This window comes from Phyllostomus discolor, chromosome 2, assembly GCF_004126475.2.
Source record: "Phyllostomus discolor isolate MPI-MPIP mPhyDis1 chromosome 2, mPhyDis1.pri.v3, whole genome shotgun sequence".
NCBI lineage: Eukaryota > Metazoa > Chordata > Mammalia > Chiroptera > Phyllostomidae > Phyllostomus > Phyllostomus discolor.
Window position 1 is genome coordinate 16,274,476 of NC_040904.2, and position 26,115 is coordinate 16,300,590.

The 26,115-nt window shown below is 34.1% G+C and overlaps 1 protein-coding gene across 1 annotated transcript in view; it reads right to left on the reverse strand.

Annotated features, from left to right (window-relative positions):
- Nucleotides 1-4,295: 4,295 nt before the first annotated feature.
- NCAM2 (neural cell adhesion molecule 2) overlaps nt 4,296-26,115 on the reverse strand; it is a 415,656-nt gene continuing 393,836 nt past the window's right edge. Inside the window, exons 16-18 of the mRNA XM_028505156.2 lie at nt 19,038-19,242; nt 13,984-14,103; nt 4,296-9,661 (exon numbers count right to left, since the gene is read on the reverse strand). Of these exons, the coding sequence (XP_028360957.1) occupies nt 9,553-9,661; nt 13,984-14,103; nt 19,038-19,242 (434 nt within the window). The 3' untranslated portion in view covers nt 4,296-9,552. The remainder of the gene's footprint in view (nt 9,662-13,983; nt 14,104-19,037; nt 19,243-26,115) is intronic.

Genomic DNA, 26,115 nt, shown 5'->3' on the forward strand with positions numbered 1-26,115 from the left:
AAAACAAAACACACACACATCAAACTGAGCAAAATCAATAACACAATCATAATATATTAAAGTGGGCAATATGTTTTTGCAATAGTTTGTTACATAGACCGGCGAGCAGAATAGTGGAAGTACAGGTCCTAGTTCCTAGAGCCTGCATATATATTGCCCTTCATGGGAGAAGAGGGAATGCTTTGCAGATTTGATTAGGTGAAGAACCATGAGAAGGAGAGATTATGTGGGATTATACCGGTGGACCCAATATTTATCACAAAGTTTCTACAAGGGAATGAGGGAGACAGGGCATGTGAGTGAGAGGAGGAGGTGAGTTGCTAGAACAGAGGCTCAGGCAATGCCGTGGCTGGCGTTGGGGATGGAATGGGAGCATGAGTCATGGAATGTGTGCAGCCCTGTGCAATGAACTGAATGTATTTCCCTCCAGTTTCAGTTCTGAAGCTCTAATCACCTACATGACGGTATTTAGAGATGGGGCCTTTGGGAGGTAGTTAGTGTTAGATTAGGTTGTGAGTGGGGCCCTCGTGGAGTTAATTCCCTTTATCAAAGGGAACGTTCTTATCTTATACAGGATAAGAACAAGATTCTCAATCTGTGTGTCTCTCTGTCTCTCCATTGCTCACTCTTTTCCAAGCACACCCAAGAAAAGGCCAAGTGAGGATGTAACCAGAAAGAAGGCTCTAACCGAGAACCAACCATATTAGCACCTAATCGCAGATTTATAGCCTCCAGAACTGAGAAATTGTTTTTAAGCCACCCACCTATGATAACTTGTTACGGTTACTCTAAGAGGTTAATGAATTATTGATAAGAAATGACAGCAAAGGGAGATTAGACCTTGAGTTTAGTAAATCAGGGAACATGAGCCTATTTGCCTCAGCAGGAAGCTACAGGTCTCACCCCAGAGGACACAGCATTGCTCCCCCAAGGGGATTAATATTGTTTTCTCCTCACTCTGATATTGGATTGTTGGGGGTCATGGGATAGGAGGAGGAGCGTGATCATAGAGGCTTGTCAATCCTATCAGAGGGTATGGAGCTATCAAAAAGCCCACAAAAGCTTGGGGAAATTAATTGGAACTTTTGAAAAAACACCTGGTTCATCCTAAATCCAGGCTAATATAATCTCAGGGGAATACAGAAGCCATCTCTCTCTCTCTCTCTCTCTCTCTCTCTATCTCTCTCTCTCTCTCTCTCCACCCCACAACCCAGGAACCTGTGCTTGCTCTGTCCATTAACACCATCTCCCTCTCTGTCTACCCTACTTGGTAATACACTGTGCTGTTTGTTCATGCATTCTCTCTCACCAGGGAGCAACTGATCGTGCAGGTCCAGCAGCCACAGGGGGTCTGCAGCAGACACAGCAGGCTCCCAAAAGACTAAGATTTAATATGAAGCAGACTCTGAGGACCCTGGTTTTTTTTTCTTGCCTTGATGACGACAAGGTTGAACTTTTTCCATGGCAGGACAGACAGATATGGGGCAGATTTCCACCCAAATAAACCATTTTACAACACCAGAACCCACCATGTGTGGGTCCTTGAAATTGTTTCCTCTCAGTCCTGTGGAAGAACCTGATTTCCACCAACATTGTATTGCAACATGAATTGACTAAGACATCCTGGAAGTTGCCAACTAACACAATCTTGTTGACACCTCAATTTTAGCCCAATGAAGCCCATAACCGAATCTGCCCTCTAGAATTGTAAAATGTTCGATGTTCATGTTTGTTTTAAAGTCACTGTATTGGACTTTCTTACAGCAGTAATAGGAAAGTAATACAATGACACAGATAAGTGAAAGAGAAACTGATTATATACATGGGCTACTATTGTACAAAACTGTGAAAGTCCCGTTATTATCTTTGTGTCTGGTTGGAAGATGCAGGCTTGAATGCAGGTAGGGAGAATGTTAGCGAAGATCGCTAGGGAAGTGAAGGAATTGCTTGTAGCGACTGGAGACAAACCATGTTTGTACAGGCAGAAAAATTAGGAAAATTGTTGCCTCTGGTAAGTTAAAAAAGATAAAATGTAACTCATGAGTTTGTGAATTTGACTAAGGAAATTTCATGCATATATGCAAAGTGGTAATTATCTTTTTTTCTTCTCAAGTAATATGGAATATTTCAAGAGAGAGATATGTGCTAACAAGATATATGCTTGGTATCAAGCAGAATTTAGAGAATTATTTTCCACCCAAGACATGGTTTCTTATTCCCATATTCCCCAGCTCTCAAAAATTTCTCAAAGTAATAAATGGTATCGGGACATATATCAAATTAGAATACTGCCAATAAAATATAGTCCTGAGATCCAATACAAATCAAGGTGTCCTTTATTTAGGTGACAAAGATTTAAGAAAGTGTCATATAGACATTCTTAATTGAATGAATGGGCTTTTAAGACTGATATAGGCATCTTTCAATAGCACCCTAATTTGCAGCTCAACATAGAGAGAGAACTACATTGAGATTTGAGTGTGGATTTTGTCTGCTGTAGTGTGATTAGACACATAAAAAGCTCACATTGTTTTTTTTAAGAGATTTGTAACAGCTTGAACTAATGGGACTTAGTTTAAATACAAATCGATTTCTAGGTACTAACTATATCTGGCCTAGAAGCAAGACAAGAAATTACTCAGCTGCAGTCACATACCATTTCCTACAAAAAAAGTAAGACTGTCTCAAAGAACCACCATAAGAGCCTCTGAGAACAATAGATTTACTAATCACTCACAGAGAATAGAAGGAGATCCTAATCAAGGAACATCCCCTATGATGGAGGCAGATGGGTCCAGTAACTTTTATTTGTCTGAATTTCACAATTTTCACAGAAAAGAGACTGTTGAATGCTCCCATTCCTTTCTTTTGTTTCTGAATGTCAGTTTCTATTGTTACTGTCCTTCCCCTGTCTCACAATCGTCTGTCTATAAGGTTCTATCAGGCAGTTAAATTGTCTTTTTAGTGCCCATGCATCTGCACTGAGGATCTATGTCTGGGTATAACACCTGAGGAGAGTTATTAGCACCTGAAGTTGATTTTCTTGAACAAATTCTGAAATTTAAAGTTGACCTTCATAACACAGGATTTTGGAAGTCTTGGTGACCCCTTGGGGGTAACTGAATTTTGCCTGTGACAATGATGTGAAACGTTAGGAGACAGAAGAAGGATGGTGCTATACTCGTACTAGAACATTAGTTGTGCTCGATGAATGAGGTTATTGTTTACACCACATCTGCAGATACTTTGACTCTGTGTTTATTCATGTAACTCTGTTTGACCAACTGCACATTGCACATGTGATGCAAACAAAATCTTGCTAAGAATGTGCACGTTGGGGCTTCCACATGTGAGATGCCTCTTCTAAGCCAGTAGCCACATAAGTGAGCTCACTTACACCATATGGAGTAAAATGGTTGCCAAGCTGAGTCAAGTTAATATACACAGGCATAAAAATAGTATATTGTTGATGTTTTAAGCCACTAAATTTTGGGTTGATTTGCTTTTCAGTAAAAGATAACTGAAAGAGAAGTAGAGGAAATAATGAAAGAGCAAGCAATATTTTCAACTTTTTTGAGACCTCAAATTTAGCTTATTAATAAATAATTTAATGAACTTTGAAACCAATGACTTTATGTGTCATCTGCTTTAATGAATATAAAGTAGTCATCTAACACAATGTATCAGAATCAGTGTGGAAATTTGACAGACATGGAGCTAATTAGGTCTACCATGTATTGGAAGCTTGTGTTGTAGCCCAGAAATTCACAGTTGTAACAACTTCCCATGTAGTGCTGCCGCTGCTGGCCGCAGACCGCATTTTAAGAACTACTGCTTTTACCAACTGTTTACTTATTCATTAAACTCTTTCACTTGGGCACAGTGTAGAAGCCAAAAGGTTGTGATGGGAGCTAAGGCAAGAGGGCAGAAAGCATGCTCTCTTGCTTTTTAAAAAAATTCCTACCCAAGGATATGTTTATTGATTTTAGATAGAAAGGAAGGGGAAGAGAGAAATACTGATGTGAGAAACACCGTGCTTGTGTTCCTTACATGCTCAGATGGGGATGGAACCCTCAGTCCAGTTTTGTGCCCTGACCAAGGATCCAGCCCCATCACTTTTTGGTGTCAAGGGGATGATGCTCCAACCAACTGAGCACCCTGGCCAGCACTACACTTTCTTTTGAATATGCAGAGATATGTTCAGAAATGTTTAAAAATCTGAAAGCACCTGTCACATCATAATTTCACTCACCACAAAGATATTATTCAAAATAAACATAAAATGCAACACTTTATTAAAGCAAAAGTATCTTTACTAGTAATATACAAATGGTGAAGTGACAATTTTGATTACCGTAAGCCATACTTTCAATATCTCTCATAAATACAAAACTTCAACATTTGCATTATAATTTTTTTACAGTTTAGACATATATATATATACAGCATTTCATAGGGACATACTATATTGAAACAATAAGAAAACTTTGTGGTAACTAACTAACTCAAGGATATAGAATCTGAATGGAATATATAAGTTAAAGAAAATAAGAGTATGTTTTAATGCATACTGAACACAGCATAGAATTCTCATACCATAAAAAAAGTGTTTCTAAAACTTTTATCTCTAAGAAGTTCACGTATTCCTAACAGAGTTTAGAGGCAAATGCAAAATCATGAACATTCCTTTAAGAATTGAAACAAGTACGTTTGCTCTTAACAGTACCATTTATTTTATATAATGCATGACGATCTGTAAAAAAAAATCCTAGTTGTAAAATTTGAATCATAGGTTCTAATGTTAACTTTCTCCTTTGGATTTCACTCCATTTTCTCCTTTTTATCAGTAGAATTGGCCTTAATTTTCATCTAAGCAATGTTCCTGGTTCCTGCTGAAGTTCTTACACTACATCCTTACCTATTCAAAATGTAGGAGTTCAGTCTGCCTTTCTGGGCTCTCTTAGTTCCTTTTCTATTCTCCTTTGCCTGGTTGTGATTTAAATGCTTCAAGAGTCATTGCTTTGCTAATTGTTTTCCAAAGAAAGCTAAAACCAGATGCCAAAAGATGTTCTCATTTCAGGAAAAAAAAGATAAAAAGCAGTGGCAATAATAAGTGTATATGGGCAGTTTTTACATAAATAAATATGAACATCACATGGCATAAATCCTAGAAAACATAAAAAATTAAAGAGAGGGTACTGACTAATGTATTTAAGTCACTGTAGTGAATAATGGACTATTTTTCTAAGGATATTAAACGTGTTATCAAATAAATATTTAGTATTATATATAAAAGTATATGAGGGTAAATAATTAGTCAATTAGTATTATTGTATAATGTAAAATAGCTGCATCTACAACAGTAAATGCAATTGTTTAATAAAAGGAGAGAAGGGGCAGGAAGAAAATTATATTTGTTCAGCAACTATTACATATAGGCCCCTTTATAACTTTCTCATTTACACATACAATTGTTTCATCTCGGAACATTATTAAGCACATTAGTCGAATGCTTTCTTGAAAGATTTTCATTTTAGGATTGAAGTACTTCATTTCTGTGACCTTCCACAGTTTAATTTTAGCATATGCTAATACATCCCTATGCAATTTCAATGTGAGAGAAAGTGTAATAATAGTTCAAAGGGTTAAGACGATGCAAATCTTTTATCTCTAAAGATAAATAATGCAAACAATCACATTTAAAAAATATCTTCACCTACTCATAAGTTTGTCGAATAAACACTCTGGATATGGTGATGGAAAAGAGCTCCATACGGGATTGAAATTGAACATTTACGTTATTCTTCATGAAAAAGCACATTGCATTTTAATCAGTAATTGTAATGTTTTCCTAGTATTTTTTAAATTAAGAAACAGAGATTATATTTTTTTACCACTTCAGTTAAGATATTTTCATCAGTGATTATGTTATCAACAGTAAAAGATGATTTGTGCCCCCAAATCAATATATAACAGCAATAATGTGAACCCAAGTGACACCATAATAATCTACCCTATTTCAAAAAGTCATCTGTCGCTTTGTTTTACAACTGGTAATATTCAATTTCAGCAGTATCTAGAATGTATTTATTGAATAGAACAATAATACAGAACAAATTGAGTATATTTTGTGTGTGTGTCAAAAGTACCGTTTTGTCATAAGAGGAAATAAACTGCACAGCATAATTCGTTACATTTAGATTTTGTATTCAGAGTAATTTGAATTGAGCATATTCAATGAAAGTAATTGAGACAGTATCATTAAATTGTCACAGATAGAAGCAAAATATATCAATAAAATTTGCAGTTTGTGTTTTTTCTTGTAAGAAGCAGACTCTCATGCTAATCTAAAGGCACAAATACATTTTTAATTATTAAAAATAAGCATAAAATAAAGGTATGATTATAAAATTATAATTAATTATTGGCACTCAAATAAATAATTTGATTAATAAAATCCTTCTATTTATATAAATGTTTAATTCAAAGACTAAGATTCATATAAACTTTCTTGGATGAAACAGTCTTTGAAAATGCTTATATCAGTATTAATATTAAAAATAAAGGAAAACTTGAACAGCATTACATTAATGTTAGACATTAGTATCAATAATAAATCTTTAGAAATTACAACTCTTAATTTTTGCAAATTATTGTAAAATGCATTAACACATTAATTTGTATCACTTTGAAAACCAAATATGTGCTAAAATGCTGATATTACTATTTCCTCTTATAGGTTGTTGTGTATAGATTGTCATTACCTAATTACACATTACCTACCATGAAATATCAATGTTTTTAGTAATATCTTTGCTTCTTGGTTAAAGTACCATAGGTGCTGATTATTTAACATATCTATACTCAGTCAGCTATTTTGACATTTGATACTAACAATTAAGAGTACTCTCAGACAGTAAAAATAATATCTATACATTTACATGGATATATTTAGTCTACAATAAGAATGAAAAACAGGAAACATGATTTCAGTTCTATTCATATTTTACAATTTACTAAAATCCATCTCTCAGATGAAAACTTTTACAAATAGATCAATTTGGAGCATTACATAAAAACATTAAAAAGAAAAGTTTATCACAGTACTGCCGTGCTCCTGCATGGCATACATTTCAGGGACGAGAGAGGAGGACACTCAGACAGTTGAAACAGTGCACTTGAAACGGTCTGTCTACAATTCGTTCCAGATGACCTGTTAACTTCAGATTGTTACTCCACATTAGTGGCAAAAAATTCAACAAATATATATATATACACATATATATTTGAAATATTTAGGTAAATTGCTTTACATGGAAAGTCCAAATAGATGAAACTGAAATATCAATCTGAAAAAAACACAAAAATATGTGTTCTTTATTATTTCTCTGTTCTCGAAGTATAGCACAAATATAACAGTAGTAGACATGCTAAATTGTTTCCAAAGGTTTCCTAATTCTTTTACTATCATCAGTTTAAATCCAGGTAGCCCTATCCAGGAAAAGTTAGCATTCATGGCTATTGCTTCACTAACATTTTACGAAGCCCATGTACTTTGCACAAGTATGTTGATTAGTTTTAGCACATTGATACAAAAATGTGAAAAAAAAACCACAGTAAAATAAAGCAAACAGATGAGGAGACGAAACATAAATAGCAACAAATCCATCAAGAAGACCAGTTGGATAATTCCTACTAAAATCTTAGGTAGGCACTAAAGTCTTTTCCTTTTCTTCAGAGTAGGCCAGAAAGGATAGCAAGGAGAGATTTCTGTATCATAACCCTGTGAATCCTGGCAATGACACTGGAGGGTTAGTGCCTGAACATGCAGGTGGGCGGATTCTGTCCTGCTGACAACCAACACTTTGTAAAATTAGTTAGCTGTTTCTATGTGGCTGACAGGTTCCAGCACTTTGTATATAAATCTGTTCATAAGTGGCATTAACATTACATCAATATTCATTAAGTCATCTCTAGAGAGAGACACCCTAAAGCAGGTTGCTCTGCACTGCCAGAACTGTCCTCCAATGTTCTATTGGAGTGCACTCCCCAGCCAGTGAATATCTGAGCTATAATACAACCTGAAACATTAAAGTTTATGAATGTGATGGGGCCTAAAGAAACCTTTGGCTCTCTAGGGTAAGAAATAACCTAAAACCTGCTCCCAATGGTATATATATTTCTAGTCATTAATACATTTGTTTACCTTACATATAAGTAAAAACCATGTTCCAGTTGTTTTTTTTCCCTCAGGGAGCTTGCATAGCTTGGAAGTTAAATAAGTGTTTTATTCGGGTACCAGGCCCTAATGAGTAATATTAGAAAGTTGATGTTGAATAGTTACAGAATTTCTCAACCAAAGTTGTTTATCAGAATCTTAAAATAACTTCTAGCTACAACATCCAGAGTAACAGGATAGTACAATAGTAACCTAATTGTTTAGCATTGACACTTTCATAGCATGTTTAAACATTAATATCTCCTTAATTTATCCAAGGTAAGGATTTTAACTTCCATTAGCCAATTTCACTTATGATTGACTTATAACACTTGAAAAATGCATTTTTAAACAAAGACTATCTAAAACAATGGACAAAAAAATGTATCTGAAAGTATGGTTTGAAGTCATAGAAACTAAGAGACCTGTTTTTTTGGTAAAATCATTTAAAAGTAAAAGGTAGTCACATATTTATAAATATAGCAACACAACAATATTATTCTCATTTCAATTTACTTTATTACTTGAAGCTGAGGGCAGAAAATAATATAATTTTCACTTGCAATACATTTTTCTGTGTGTAATCTACTGTGAGTGAATTATGGCATAGATAAAAAGAGAAATTTACGGAATCTTTCTAATCTAATTTTACACACAACTAATATTCATTCAAGTGGGTAACAATTTTGATCTGGCACTTCAGTCCACCAAAAATCAATATAACTATAACTTAAAAGGAGTTTTCCAAAGTTTCTTTTGATTTTTAATATCTGCTAAAGACGGCTGGCTTCTTCAAGCCCAGGTTCCCTGAAATTCTTGTAATAAAAAAAATTATAACCTTTAAGTGTTTTCAACTTAAACTGAAATCCACTTTAATTATCTGTCTGCCAAAATAAGATTAAAAACATGCAGGGCTTTCTTATACATTTGGCTCACAAAGGTTTGCTTTGTTTTGTTGGTTTGTTTGTTTTGCTCAAATTCCTATTTGTTGGAGAGGATGTGGTATGAAACACAGTTCTTAAAAAGTATAGCATTTTAGCCATTGAATAAATGGCAGCTCTCTCATCATCCTGTCAAATCGATACCCAAGCATTTGTGCCAGTCAGGTCTCTATATTGAATATCTTAACAAAATAAACAACAACAATAACAACAACAACAACAACAAAGGAAATTGACCATGGGCAGGAGTATTGGATCATATGTATATGTGTACAAGCTATTCCAAGCTAGAAGTTTCCCAAGAAATTAAGGTCAATGGAATAGTTTTGGTCATAGGGTCACTGAAATCCAAATGCTCTTTGTAGCATCCTTCAAGCCTCTGCAATCTTGGTGTTATGCTTTGCTGTCATCCTCTTTTGATTGGATGTCATTAGAAACCTTAATTTCTATAGTTTCTGGATTTAGGACTTCTTTCCCATTCTCTTCTTTCAAAGGCAATTTTCTGGAAGGAAATATGAAAATAGTAAACTTTATTTGCTAATGTACTTTAAGTGGGATCTTTTAACATTTAAGTTACTGTTTGGCAGAAGGTAATATGTTACGATTATTAGAATTAAAAAGTCCAATTTGTTAAAATGATGACATTGACAAAAAAATAATCTCAACGAGAATAAAAAATATTTTCTACTGTAAAAATGTGGTGTGATGCAAAATGATGAATGAGATAAAAATTTGTAAATCTACATGAACCAAACATTCATTATAGGGCGGCCTAAATTTGATAAGGAGTTGATCATATTAAAATATAATTAAATGTTTTAGAACATAAAAAATAAAAACATAATATGTCAAGTAGATGATTTACTAGTACTTAAGTAGTTCAGTAAAAACCATCAGTAGTTGCTAACATATTCCATTACATTAATTAAGGAAGCTGCGTAAATTGACATTATTCTTTGAAACAATACAAATAAACATATTTTAGTGCTTTCTTTTTTGTATTTACTATTTATTTTCTTTAATTGGTATCTATTATTATTATTTTCATCTCACTGATATAGAGAGGCCTGATTGAATCACTGGGGAGGAGGGGGGAGGGGCCATAGGAGGAGATTGCTTGAGGCAAAGGTAAACAGTCAAGGACAGGATTGGCTGAGTAGCTGAATGCCTCTGGGGTGCAGGGAATTACCAGTTGGAAGACTTAGAGAGAAGGAGGGCAGAAACTCACTCTCTTTCTCTTCCTGAGGGATTCCTGAATAAATCACGCTGCAGCCCCCTGCGTTTCCCAAAGGACAGTATTTTAGATGGCAGAAGGAACTCTGGGCACAACCTAGGACTGGCCTGGCCTGTTTGGGGGTGGCAGGGTTATTTTTCTTTGGGTGTTCTAGAGGGGGCAGGCTCTGAGGCAGAAGCCTGCCATTTTCCCAAAGTTTTGTATCTTATGTTGTTTTAGTTTGTCAACTAATCTTATAGAAATAAGATAACTGAAAACTAACATGTGGAATAATAGGGGAATTCAAGGGTTAAAGATTTTAACCTTAATTGATGATAGGCTTACGTGATTAATGCATGCAGAAAGCTGTTATTACAAAATTACATAGCTTTTGAATAAAGACTCCTTTGCTTTCTCAACAAACCTCAGCCTTCAGAATTTTTCTCGAGTGTGGCAACAGCAGGAGCCCTTACTTTTGTAACATTACTTTTGTATCATTTATGAGCACTTTTTTGAGAGTTGTTTCCAATTGTTACATATGAAGTAAAAGCAAACTTTTTCCAACATCAACATAGTTCTTAATTTGCCCAATACTAAAATTCATACAAAGTGAAATTAGTATTACTCCATAAAATACATGATTTTTCCAACCACTATGTTGTAAATGTGAAACTAATACAAAGTGATATTGAATGCAAATAGTAATGGAAAAATAAAAAATTATTAAAAACCTCACAGAAATAAAAAGTAATCAATAAAAATAATTTTGAATTTAATTTTAAAAATATATTCTGATCTTTGACTCTCTATGGGACATATTCTAAAGAGTAAAAAGATTACAAATATATCTTTAACTACAGATAGTGTCTATATTATTATTCATAACCTTTATTTCTTAATTTTAAGACAGCTTCAAGAATCTTAGTCTGATCACAATGAATCGATATTTCTAGTTTTTTCTGTAATTCTTAAATTCAGTGGTTTACTATTATATTTTGTGTACATGACTTTAGAGGGAATTTTTCCTCCCTTGAAAAATATATTTTCCACATCAAAAACCTTTAGTTACAAATATAATTACAATTCACCACTGTGACTTTAAATTCACCCATTTATGGGGGAGTGAAAGCTACTATGCTAGTTCTGTGACAGGATAATGAGAAGTTACGAAAAGTCCTAGACAAGTGGAATAGGGAAACTGAGAAAAGAAAATCAAACAAGGCAAAACAATTTGAACAACTTATACCCAGCTGGTGAATTGCAAGACCTTATCTACCCAAACCAAGGGCACTTGAGAGCAAATGTTTTATACTTTTCTTTCCAAACCAGAGAACACAGAGTTTAAATCACCCTGGCCTGGGAAATAGAAAAAAGAGAGTTAATGAATGCCATTTGTGCTAGCTAAACCCAAGGACAGATGAAGTCAGGGGAACTTATATAAAAACTCCATTAAAAGCCAGACAGACCCAAGATGAAAGTAAAATAGTAAAGCAGATCAAAGAATAATCCCAAACTCCCCTCCCTAAATGCTCATTTTGATGCATCAGCATATTAAAAATACACCTGGAAAACTAATGAGTATTCTGTTGAAACCCTTCCCTAAGATTCCTCTTGCAAAACAAAGATAAAACCCTCAAGACAAAGACTGTATATGGGTGTGCTCTAGAGTGAGTCCATGCTCCTGGGGCATGAACATTTTACTTCCTTTTAAACTCTAAGGGTCACCCCACGAGACTTCCAGCCAAGGGAGCAGTGGGCAGCCACCTTCTCCTGAGTTTATTCCCTGAACTTGCCTCCAAGGGCCCCCTTTTCTCTGACTCCCAGTGAGCTGAAAGCTGCCCCACCCAGACCCACTTCCATCCTTGGGACCTTCACTTGCCAGTGAACTATAGCAGGCCCATGCAACTCATTCCTTTCTTGCAAGGTTTTTAGGGAGCCAAAGCAGAGCACCACCTAGGCTCTCTCTCTCTCCTGTTGCTTCTTCTACCCTGAGTCCTTCCTTTGTTTCACTGTCGCCATACTCTCAAAAATCACCTGTTCTTTTCTTTCTACTATTCCCAAGTACTGAAAACACTGACAATAAAGATTATAAAAACAATGGGTCACTTGTAACATCAAAATATAGAGGAATTTAGAGTTGGCATGGGAAGTTAGCATAGGCTTAACATATCTCTAACTCAAAGAGCTATGTGTTGATTTTGTAATTAACTGGTGTTACAACTATTTGTTGGGTTACGTGTTTTGCCTACCTAATTATTAACTACTTATATTTATGATAATTAAAAATATTGTTAATGCTATTATTTTTGGTTAAGTATTTTTCCTATGATTGAGTCCTAGAGTAGTTATTAAGTCATCTTTTTATTTTTGTTTCTATTGGTTAGCTTGTTTTAAAATATATGCCTGTCATATGCAAGGGCTTTTCTTAACTCATTTTCATATACATCAGTATAATATTGTAAGTGATAATTATACATGCAAAAGTTTGTTTTGGGGGGTAATCTTTTGCTTCATTCAAAGATTTATAACTTCTGAGGAAGAGAATAGAACTTACCTGTGCTCGCTGCTCCTACTAGAGTTAACTTCAAATTAGAATGTAAGAATTCTAAATGCAAACACTAAAAATGCCAGAAGATCCATATTCAAATTTTAACTACAGAGTACTACAATATATTTTTCTAAATATCAATCATTTCAATTCCTTGAGAGCAGATAATAGGGATTCATGAAACACGTTGTTTTCTTCAGCAATGGCAACGCTCAGAATTTGACTTAGGATGAGAAGTCTAAAGTAAAATTTTCCCCACGGGAATGTTTCCTGGCAAAGAAAAGGAAATCTTTCCTTTGAAATCAATGAAATTAAAGGCCATTTTAGTGAGTGGTACTTAAAGAATAGTGTGGAAGTCATGGTTTTGTTAGTGTTAATTATATTCAATAAAATACAACTACTTCTACTTCTTAATAATGTCTTTGGTTTGGATTATTTTAATTTTTATGTTTGTGAACCTAGGTGCATTTAATATGCTTTAAAGGTTTAGTTCAAACACCTGCTATGGTTTTAGTGGAGTTAGGGTGGATGCAGAAAGAATAACAATCTTGAATGGAAACCAAGCACCTTTTACCACATAAATATTAACATGGAAGTTTAACAGCATTTCTTCCTGTCCTTTACAAATATTCTTTATTTTAAAAAAAGTCTTGTGTATATTTAACACTATTTCTATTTTAAACTATCATATTTCTATTGAAAGCAATGACTACTTCCTCCTAAAACATCTTTATTTCAGTAAAAATCAATCGCATTTTCAAACCATAACTTTCTTAAAGAGTGAGATTAGTGTAAAACATATGACTGTCTCTGACATTTTTGTATAAAATAATAAATATACGTTTGAGCACATTTTCCCTGACATTGATACAATGTTTTCGCATGAAATGACCGAAGAGAAAATAGATTTCAGATGTTCACATGTTCACTGAAGATGTTCATTGAAAAACAACAACGTTTTTCTCAAATGCTCATATTTGTAAATATTTACTAAAATGATAGTGATGTGTTATCACTGTAGAAATACTTATCCAAAAATCATTAAGCACTTCACTCTACATACTCAGGTTCTGTTAGTGGTGTGGTTTCATTGGGCTCATTCACTGGGCTTCCGTCTTCGTGATTAGTGATTCTTTCATCCTCTGTTCTCATTTCCACTATTGGCTCTTTTGAGCCATCTTTCCTAGAAAAATAAAGAAAAAAATTCTTACCTATATATTGTGAACATGGATGCATTACAAAATATACTTTAAGATCTCCACCTGGTCTCACCTCTTCATAAACAAATCCAATGTGGTCAGACTGAGAATACCACCAAGGACTTTTTTTTTGCATTTAAATTCATCTTGCCATATATTTCACTCAGGAAAAATAGAAAGAAGATATTCCTTTTTGTATACAATTATTTTTGTCATCAAAATTATATTTCAAAATTTGAAAGATAAAATTTACATGTAAGATATCTTTTATTGTTTTAAATGTCTATAAATGTAAATGAATGATTTTCACTATAATATGATCATTGACTTTTAACATACTCATGTTTTTAAGAAAATAGTTTAAATAGAAGAATACTGTAACATATATATGTAAGATACTTTCATTTATAATTTCATACTCACATCATCTTTACTGATTTCTAGAATATTAAAAAAGTATTTCTAAGGTAATAAGAATGTATAATGTCTAAAATATTAAAAATATATATGTGTAATTTATCATACTTGTAAAAAGTGGAAAATTTACCATGAAGTTTCATATCTCAAGGAATAGAGTAAAAGTAAGGAGAACCAGGAAGTCGTTTGTTGATGATGAAGGGTAGGTGAGACATAAGGGCTGGAAATGAGGTGTTCATATTGCAGACAACGAATACGCCCCCCTCCCCGAAATAAGGAAGGGATGTAGAGTCTTTGACTACCCAGGGACATACACTTACCACACAATCCCACAACTATGCTCTTTCATAGCTACTAATACTTTCATAACACTAATGATTTGAAAACTTATGTCCACACAAAAATCTACACATGAATGTGTATAGAAACTCTATTCATACTTGCCAAAAAATTGGAAGCAATTAAGATGCCTTTCTCGGGGGATGGGTGGACAGACTGTATAGAAGCCATACAATTGGACACTACTCAACAATAAAGAGAAATGAGCCATCAAGCAACAAAATGACATGGAGAAACTATAAATGCATATTGCTAAGGGAAATAGCTGGACTGAAAGGCTACATACAGTGTCATTTCAACTGTACGATGTTCCCTAAAAGGGAAAACAGTGAAGACAGCAAAATGATCATTGGTTGCCACAGGATCCGGGTCAGGGAGTGAGGGATGGCAGTAATGGTGGAACACTGGGCGTATTAGGGTAGTGAAACTATTCTACAATTTGAAGTATAGTCTGTTGTCTTATGTTATCAGTTGCATCTTATTTCTCATAGAGATTTTATATAATTTTTCCAATTTGAACTATGAATTTTTGAAAAAGTACTTTTTAAGGCAGAGAAACTATGATATAAAAAAATTATGATGGATGCATAAAAAGCATGGGATGAATCATGTATTTTCATCTGGCCAAGTTTTTAAGGTTAAATACACTGAGCAGGATTTACAAACAGAAGTGTTTGTGGATAAATTAACAAATGACAGTCAAACAAACAGCAGAACTTGAACATTCCCTGTTGTTTTGCTCATGGCCACCAACATCTCTCTAGTTAATTAAGGCAAAAGCATGAAGATCCTTTCTGATACACCTGTTTCTTTCCCCTCAATCAATCATTAGTATTTGACTGTATCTCAACTATATCCAGAATCTATATATTTTTATGTGCTTATAGTAGTATTGCAGGTACTACCTTGGACCAAAAGGTCGTATTTGTCCCCTGGGGTATTTTAAGGTCCTTCTACCCAGTCTCTTTTATCCTAGATCTTTCCACTAAAACCCTCTAGGGTCCTATTCTTCATCAGTAGCTAAAGCAGTTAATTTTCTTTAAAAACTTTCAGTAACTTTCAATTTAAAAAAAGATTGTTTACCTTGATCCAAGAAAATGTAATACTTTGGTCCATAGATAATTCCCTGACCTGATATGTGTACCAATTTCTCCTCTGCCTCACACCTTCAGGTTTATTTGTCCTTTCGAAACAGTAAACTTACACCTGCCTTAGTGGTCTTTGTATTAGCTGTTGCACCTGCAAGGATGTTCTTTCTCTCATGACCCCTTTGGTGGTTCCTTTTCACTCTACTCTTCAGCTTCAGTTTTAATTTCCTTGAGAAGTCTTAAATGAACCAATATCTAGTAATGATTTATCATTCCACTTTTCCTTCTTCCTTGTGCTTCTAGACATTTTCATTTCCACTAAACGTTTATTTTATGTTTTCCTGCATTAGAACATGAATTCTATGTGAATAAACTTCTTGTTTTTTTGTTTACCACTTTACTGTCAGATTGCAGAGCAGTGCTTGTTACCTGGTAACTAGTCCATAAATAACATTTGCTCAATGGTTGAGAAAGGATAAAAGTGCAAAAACTTCATCATATATATATATATACACACACACACATAATTATAGAATATATAATGTAATTTTATATATCATGTAAATATGTATAATTATGTAATATATTGTTTTTTACACATATGAGTAAAGAACTAAGTTTGATGGTATTTTATTGAGTTGATACGATGATGTAAAAGCACAGCATGTTCTTATGAAGAGAACAAAATATACTGAATGGTGAATTGATCCCACTGTATTTACTGTCACATGTTAACCTGTTCGAGTGAGACAGAGCCTAATTTCTGGTTACTCTTTAAAATGTTCTGTGTCCAACAATTAAGCAGGTGTCATTTTGATTGCAAATCGAATCAATTTTAATTGAAAATGTATGCTATCAAATTTAGCGTCTCTTGAAGTGAAGAGAATCCATCTCTATAGCATATCCATGAGAAATAGTCACAGAAATATTGCCCAGTAGTACTGAAATAGGCTTGAGGCTGAAAAATAAATATAGCCATACAGAACGAATTCCTCTATATCTTTAAGCCTAAAAAATAATGTATGAGACCATATTTGCCTAAATGTATGTATAGAAAATTATCTAGAGACCACAAACCAAAAATAAGTATTTTTAAAAAGATTTTATTTATTTATTTTAGACAGAGGGGAAGGGAGGGAGAAAGGGAGGAAGAGAAACATCAATGTGTGGTTGCCTCTCTTGCACCCACTATTGGGTATCTGGCCTGCAACCCCATGCCTGGACCAGGAACTGAACCAATGACCCTTTGATTCGCAGGCTGGTACTCAATCCACTGAGCCACAGCAGCCAAGGCCAAAAGTAAGTATTAAAACCTCTTAATTGCTCTTTTACATGACAAGGAAATTTTCTGCAAAATATAACTCAGCATATTTTCTCAGAATTTACATTTTGTCTAATTAAATAAAATATGCACAAGGAACTCCAAATTCTAATATGTAGTCACATTTTAACCAATATTTGGAGGAGTAAATTCAGACTCTGGATTAATGTATTGCATAGTACATATTTTCTAGACAATATTGAAACTTGTATGTAGTCACTTCTTATAATTGTAGGCACTGGTACAATTTATGTTAACTCACTTTAACTTAGTTTTTACATCAGATTATTATTGATGCTTTTGTTTTATTCAATATTAACAGATAAATGGCAGGAAAAATCATAACCAAATATGTTATTCTATATCTATTTATCATCCATCTATCTGATCTATCTATCCATCTATCTACTTACCTATCCGTATCAATATTTAAATCATGTCAATACAATTTTTAATTTGGATCACATTTTAAGGTTTATTTTATTTATTTGTTTGTTTGTTAGTTTATTTATTGTTGTTCAAGTACAGGTGTCTCCATTTTCCCCATCACCAATTTTCACCAAACCATGTCTCCCCCACCCCGTGCCACCCATCCCCACCTCCCACCCTCGAACCCACACCCTTTGGCTTTATCCATGTGTCCTTTTTACATGTTCCTTGATGGAACTTCCCCTGTTTTCCCCCATTATCCCTTTCCCCCTTCCCTCTGGTTACTGTTAGTTTGTTCTTTATTTCAATATTTTGGTTATATTTTGATTGTTTTGTTGATTAGGTTCCACTTATAGGTGAGATCATATGGCATTTGTCTTTCACTGCCTGGCTTATTTCACTGAGCAGCTAAAGAAAAGAGCAGTAAAATGAAAAGAGAACCAACCGTATGGGAAAATATATTAGCCTATGATACCTCAGACAAGGGTTAGATCTCCAAAATATATAAAGAACTCACAAGACTCCACTCCAGGAAGACAAACAACCCAATTAAAAAATGGGCAAAGGACCTGAACAGACACTTCTCCAAGGAGGACATAAGAAGGCCCAGAGACATATGAAAGGATGCTCTGTATCACTATCCATCAGAGATGCGAATTAAAAACAAAATGAGATACCACTTCATACCATTGAGAATGGCCATTATAAACATATCAACAAACAACAAATGCTGGTGAGTTTGTGGAGAAAAGACATTCCTAGTACACTGTTGGGAATGCAGACTGGTGTAGCCACTGTGGAAAACAGTATGGAATTTCCTCAGAAAACTAAAAATGGAGCTGCCTTTTGACCCAGCAATTCCAGTCTTGGGATTTCACCCTAACAATCCTGAATCACCAATTCAAAAGAACCTATGCACCCCAGTGTTCATAGCAGCACAATTTGCAATAGCCAAGTGCTGGAAGCAGCCTAAGTGCACATCGATAAGTGAGCGGATCAAAAAACTGTGGTGCATTTACACAATGGAATACTGTGCAGCAGAAAGGAAGAGGGAGCCCCTACCCTTCACAACAGTATGGATGGAGCTGGATAGCATTATGTTGCGGTTTATTTTTTAATAAAGCATTCTGTTTACAAAGTCATTGGGTTCTATAAGAGATCATATTTAAGGTAATATATATTTAAGATAAAAAGAAATAGCCAGAGCAGCGTCCAGTGGTATTATGGTTAAACTCTTTGCTCAAAAAACAGTCTTGGAATACAGCACTCAAGCTTGATGGTGGCATTTGTTTAATGTGATGTGAAGCAGGTGTCTGATACTCACAGGTAGGCAGCTTTTCCTTCTTCGAGTTCTTTACTTTTGCCGCTGGAGCCACTCTTCTTCCCGCACATCCTCCTGGTGATGCACATTAATAACCCACATTGCCGAACAAAGAAGCAGCTGACATCTGTTACCACCAGAATTAGCAAGAGTGCTGCAACTCCCAGGCCAATGACTGCTCCAAGCCCAAGGCCATTGAAAAGTGTGTCTTAAGAAATAAAAAACAAATAGTTTTATTAAACCTCACACTAGAAAATATTAGAGAGTTCTTTTAAAATAAATCTTATCCAAGAAATATTCAACTCAAGGCACAAGAAAGAAGGGATAGTCCCTGGAAGACTTCCATTTCATGATTGTTGAGAGCTAGTCTCTGATTTTCAAATGATATTTTAAGCAACTGACATGGTAATGATTTGAAATAGTTTTAAAAAAATTTTAGATAAAAACTCTTAAGTGACTCTTCTTGCCAATTGACTTCTTGGTTCCCTGTGGGAAAGATAATGAATATTTGCATATCTGTAGCTGTACTTTATCAGAAAGTCATGCCATTAATAGACCATCACTTTGTTAAGAGGAAAATACAGTCAAAACTCCTGTAAGGTACGACTTAAATAAATGTTCTTTCTAAGATTATTTTAGAGTTAAGACTTAAATTTGCAAATGATGGCTCCAAGCACTTTGCTTTGACAGATCATGCATTTAAAAAATCTGCATGAATATTTTTAAAAATCATTATTTTAGAATAAATGCATACTTGTATCTTTCTAGTTAACATTTTAGTGAGTCATGCTAGAGGCATGCTTTAACAGAGTTATGGTGCTTATGATCTTTCTGAAGGTAGGGCCCGATGGGAGATACTTTTCTTTGGCATGTAGTTGCAGGGAATCTCAAAAGCTGTAAGAGAATATCCATGGAAGGTGATTAAGCATCAGATGTAACAGGCTGACTGAGAATGTAGAAATGGCAAAAGGGATTAATAGAGCAAAAATAGACCTCCTGTTGCATGCCCACAGTTGAATATGACTACACTGACTACACTGTTATAACCATAAAAATAGGGAAACAGGTACAATGGAAAGAAACCAGATTACAGTGGTTACATTGTATTATATAAAGGGGAAAGAGAGGATTATATAGGAAAAATTTATAGAATTATTCAAAAGGATTCTTAGCACAATTATGCTAAAATTTCCTTCATAACATTATAACATAATAATTTCTTTTTAATGATTAAAAAAAAGAAGCTTATTACCCAGATCATAATAGCATGCTTGTTAAGCAACTGATGTGGAACACAAGTGAAAGATAGAGAAACATATAAATTTGAGTTCTGAAAAAAATCCTCTTCTGAAAAATTATACATAAAACCAGGTTTTCCTAAGTCAGTTTTTAAAACTTAGTTCAAGCATTTTAACAACGACTCAAGGAAATTTTCATCCAAAGGAATCAATATAGTTATTCATATTTAGAATTTACCACTAGTGGGCCGCTCTTACACATGCCGCACCTGTCTGAATGCTAGTGTATTTTTCCACATAATGCCTAAGTCTCATGTCTACATTCATTTTATTGGTAGTTATTTTCGATAGGCTGCACATGATTCAACAGCCAAGCACAACAGAGAACAGTTGAAACTGCACACCTGATTCGGCTTTCACCCCTGTGGATATATTGACTCAAGGGCAGTTAAGATTTCATTCCTCCCTTCATTTAGGTTCTTCTCACATGTAGACAGAGCTATAAGCCCAGTAACTGTCACAGAGCAGTGACAATTTATCTAGTCCATTATATAAACCCCCATTTACTTTTTTTAAGTATAAAATCTTGCTTTGGATCTGGTGTCAGAAATTCCTGGTTTCATCACTTACTGCTCTTTGTCTTCAGGTGAGTCAGCTAATTGTGTAATCCTGAGATGCCTCTTTATTACAATAGGGACAGTTATGAAAACCATCACCACCACAAACTGAGTCATGGGTTATGAAAACATTGTTGAGGATTACCTAACACTTCCACACTTATTGCCCAGCACTTAGTAAAAATTTAACAAATATTTAAAATTATTATTATTTCACTATTATAAAACACTAGGAAAATGTGATTTTTGAGAAAGAATAGACTAAGTTTAATTTGTCTGTAAATATATTTCTTCCATTAACAGCCTACAGTATCTCTTATGGAGCATTGATTATTCTCTGGAAAATAGAATCACTTTTTTAGTGATTTAAGTTTAGTGAGTTAGCTTTTAAATAATACATAAATTTGTGACCTTTTTAACATTCAACCAGTATATTGATCTGCTTTGTTTCCATCTTTAGAAAAAGTTCATAGAAACATTTTATTTGTAAAGTACTTTATAGTAAAAGAATATTGATGCTATAACAACTATGTTTTCTAGAGAAACAAAGTTATATCTTTTTAACTTACAATTGAAAGTTTTAAAGGTTACTTGAAGCCATTTTTTAAGTTTTATAAACCAATTAGCTCAATTTTATTTTACTTTTTTAAAAGTTTTTATTTATTTATTTTTAGAAAGAGGGGAAGGGAGGGAGAAAGAGAGCAAGAGAAACATCAATGTGTGGTTGCCTCTCACATGCCCCCCTACTGTGGACCTAGTATGCCACCAAGGCATGTGCCCTGACTGGGAACTGAACCAGAGATCCTTTGCTTTGCAGGCTGGTGCTCAGTCTACTGAGCCATACCAGCCAGGGCTACTTGAAGCTATTTTTATGAAAAACTAAATGTATTTTTGTCATTGTAGAGGATAAGGTGAACATCAAATAAGTTTATGTTATAAATATTTAATTAAGTTTTCTTTTAAGGTAACCTTTTTAAAAAAATCAGCCCAAGGATGTATTTAAATGTCTATTCTCATATCCCATGAGGTTAGACTACAATAACTATGAAAGGCAAATATTTTAATTCTTTGTACCACCAATTTACTATGGTGCTAAAGTTTACTTATTTGATTCTGACTTTTTCACAAATGAACCCATAAACTTTGGTAGAATTACTTCGCTAGAATTTTGGGACTAGCAGTGATTTATGTTCTCAGATGTATGCAGAAAATTCTTCCTTTATAAGTTAATTATGGTTTTAATTATTATACAAATTGAAATGGATATAGCAACCATTTGAAAGATTTTAAATTTATCTTATCTGTTTTAGCTTTTTAGCTTTCCAGAATACTTACAGAAGTACATTATGATATAATTTTAATAAGAAGCCCATTACAGATGAAAACAATATTATCAGTTCTACTTTACAACTAAGAAAACCGAGGTCCAGAGAGGACAATAAAGGCTATTTAGTTTCAGCATTTATATTTTTATACCTGTTAGAGTTAATATTTTATATTAGATATTCATCATTAAAATGTGAAATTTTCTTATTAAAAAATGTCAAAATCCATTTTCCCTGTCTCGTAGTGGAGGAACAACAATTTAAAAAAAGCACGAGGGCTTCCGGGCTAGATGATGATGTAGGTAAATGTGGTACTAACATCTCACAAACCACACCAAAATTGTAGTTGAACTTCAGAGCATCCATCATTCACAACTGCCTGAACTTGAGCTGCATGCAGGTCCTCTAAGGATATAAAGAAGCAGCCACATTGAGACTGGAAGGAGCAGCGGTGTGGTGATCAGGAGTGGGCTGGTCTCCAACTGCTTTGCTAGATAAAAATTGGGAGGATACCTGGGCTGTCCAGGTTCCTCTCAGGAGCAAGGGGTCCCAGCCCCAAATCAGGCCTCCCATCCCAGGGCTCCGTGCTTGGAAGACAAGTCCCCATACTGCTTGCTGTAAAGACCAGTGAGCATTGTGGTTGAGTGGGACAGAGAGTTCTGGAGTCCCAGGCAGCTCCTTTTAAAGATCCCACCTGTGGACTTACTCAGAGTCCTTCGCTCTGAGCTCCAGCGCTGGGGCAACAGCTTGAAAGGCACCAAGGCCATAGGGGGAGGAATCAAATTATCTGGCAGTTTTCTCCTAGATAGAAGTGCTGGCAGAATCCATAATTTCTTTGATGGCTCCCACTACCCACACAGAGCTGGCAGACCAGGGACAAATCTGAGTCTCCATCAACCTGGCTGTCACTGTTCACCCTCCCTGGTGATTCCTTGAGACTGCACCCTACCCAGCTCGTGGGCCCACCCAAGCTGATTCTAGTGGCTTCTCCACACAAACGGTGTGTCTTGGCTCATGTTTGAGACTTTCATAAAATTTCTCAGACGAGCAGCATCTGAGCATAATGTCATGCATCTCCGTTGCTCTAAATACCACATTTCTCTTCTGTGTGACAACGGTTGGCCTTCTGAATTTGAGGGGTGTGGTGTTCATCACTGAATTAATGGATCCATGCAATTTGGATTTATGTTTAATTTCCCTGTTGAAGCAAATGTTTGAACTTCTGAGGTTTCCAGGTTGTGGTCAAAACTCTTCAATCATTTTAATTAGAAATGACAAAATCATTGCAGATTATATCAACAAGAATGATTAAAGATACCATTTTGCATTAATTCAAAGTTTTCTAAAAAATCAGACAGGAAACTCAAGAGCAACTATGATAGGTTTTATATTCTTTCTTTCCTCTAGGCCACTTTTTTATTGTTCCCTCATATACTCTTAGAAAAATTGAATATACCCTCCTAAGATATGTGTTTTTCTTTTAAATTATAAGCAGATAATATTTTATAATATTTATACTTTGCAAAATACAATGTATGATTATAAAACAAAACACAATTTAGAAAGGTGATATAAAATAAATATTAATGGAAATTCTAATTTTTGAAATATCCACAGTGGTATTGTTCACTTATTTTGTGGCCATTATACCATTATTGGATATATTTACATTGTATGTACAATTTTATTGTTTCATTTTTTGATGAAATGTGAACAAAAATTCTCATTTATTTTAGCTAAAATATTATTTGATTATCATATATGAAGGCACTTTGGAAATTCAAAGCATTATACAAATATGTTATTTCTTGTTATACATGTTAGATAATAGTAACTTTGTTACTTGTTATTTGTTTGCATTATCTTCTTTTAAAGGATTAGATCTCAACTTTTACCCCAGAACTCCTTAGATTTTAGCAAGTATGTTTACTTACTGTTCATTTGAATACTGCTAATCTTCATGGACTACAATGAACAAAAATAAATATAAAATCATATTTACAGTTTATATTGTGGCTTTTTATTATTGCTGTTTGTGGAACATTTCTTTTCATGCCTATGTTTAATTGTTTTTAATGATCATTTTCATTTTTCTAGTTTTATATGTGCATATCACTGTGACCAGAGAGCAAGATTTTTAGTTTAATTTTATTTGTTTAATCATTTATTTGTTTTTCATATAGTAACTTTTTTTTTTGGTGTTTCCTTACTCTTTCTGTCAAATTAAAATCTTTCTCGACTCATGTTAAAATGAATGAAAGCAAGGTAGATTACTAGTAAGGCTCTAATTGTCTCTGATGGGTTAGGTTGACTTTTGCTCAGTTTGGGAAAAGGATATATTGTTTATTTGCTTCTAATCCTTTGTAATTCATTTTGTCCTCTTTAGTTCACCATTAGTTTTTGTTATTATTATAGTTACTTTTATTGTTATGTTTATTTTGCACACTATTTTAGACACCTTCATCTTCATTGAAATACAAATAAAATTGGTATTCTTAAAAGATAATTACAAAACAGATCAAAAGCTCCTGCCTAAATAACAATAAAGACTACTTCTTTTGTGTTCTGATCTTTTATTCTATTATATCTTGGTACCCTTTTGTACAGCTCATAGAATTCATGAGATAAAAAAAGCATTTGCATCATTCAACTTCCTGACAAAATATGCTCATTAGCAACATTTGAGTTCATTTGAGTTCATATTACTCAGATATCTGACTGTTGACTGAACTAGCTGAATAAAAATTGTGTGGTACAACATGTAATCTCATGAATTTTTCAATGAACGATTTAAACAAAAAGGTATGTAATCCTAATAATCTGTGATGGCTGTGAAAAGAGCATTGTTATCAGTGAAGAGACAACAGAAAGAGTCTTTTATAAAGGACTGTGTTTTGGATAAAAGTCTTGGAATGTTAAAATGAAAGATCTTTAGAAATACAGGAGTGAGCAAAAGTGGGTTTACAGTTGTTCATGTGGAAAAAGACATGCAGGTTATGATTATTACAATAGCTTTATTAACTCAAAAGAATGTCACAACGGCAAGAAAAAACACCTATTTTTGCCAATGGTTGTAAATTAAAAATCAAAACTGAGTTATAATCATGGGACAAGTACATAAGAGTGTGTGTGTGTGTGTGTGTGTGTAATCACGATGATTTTATGGGAACTTTGTGAATAGGAGGGATTTTTACATTTTAGGATCAGTAATTTTCTGTGTTTTAAATGAACATGTATGGAGCTCAGTGGAGCTCTTTGTATATCTAGAAACAAATGATAAAAGTTCATGTCGGAGAATAATAGTTGTGTGAACGTTCATTTTATGTAATTATCTGTTTTCTTGTCCTTTAATAGCGCTATGTGTAATATTAACATTAATTGAGAAATTATAAATTTGCAGATTTTAAAAATTATAAGCAAAGTTTACAAATAATATTTTGACATTACTAAAGCAGATCAATAAAGCCCACTGTTATTTTCTATGTGTTTTAAATTCTCAGGCTGTTTGCAGTACATTTTAACCAGGTGGTCATGTCTTTTCTACATTTAATCAGCTCAACGACATTGATATAGACAGTTTATGGATTACTACCAAATTTGTTTTCATACATCCTTTTTTGCTAGATGAAAATCCTATTTTACATCACCTGTCCCTTACTAGTTTCCATTCTTTTGCCACTGTGATTGTTCTTTCAAGATGCTCTGTTCCATGTACAACATTGTGTTTTTATAAACTCAAGGGTAATCCCAAATTTCCTTCCAAATTCCTTCACCCTATTGAGAGGTATTATTTGGAGAAGGTGGGTTATAAAGGCAGTATTGACAAACTAGGCATTTTTTTTTAGAAGTATGATTGGGGGCAAGGAAAAAAATAGGTAATTAAAAATGTTTGGTTTGGTGA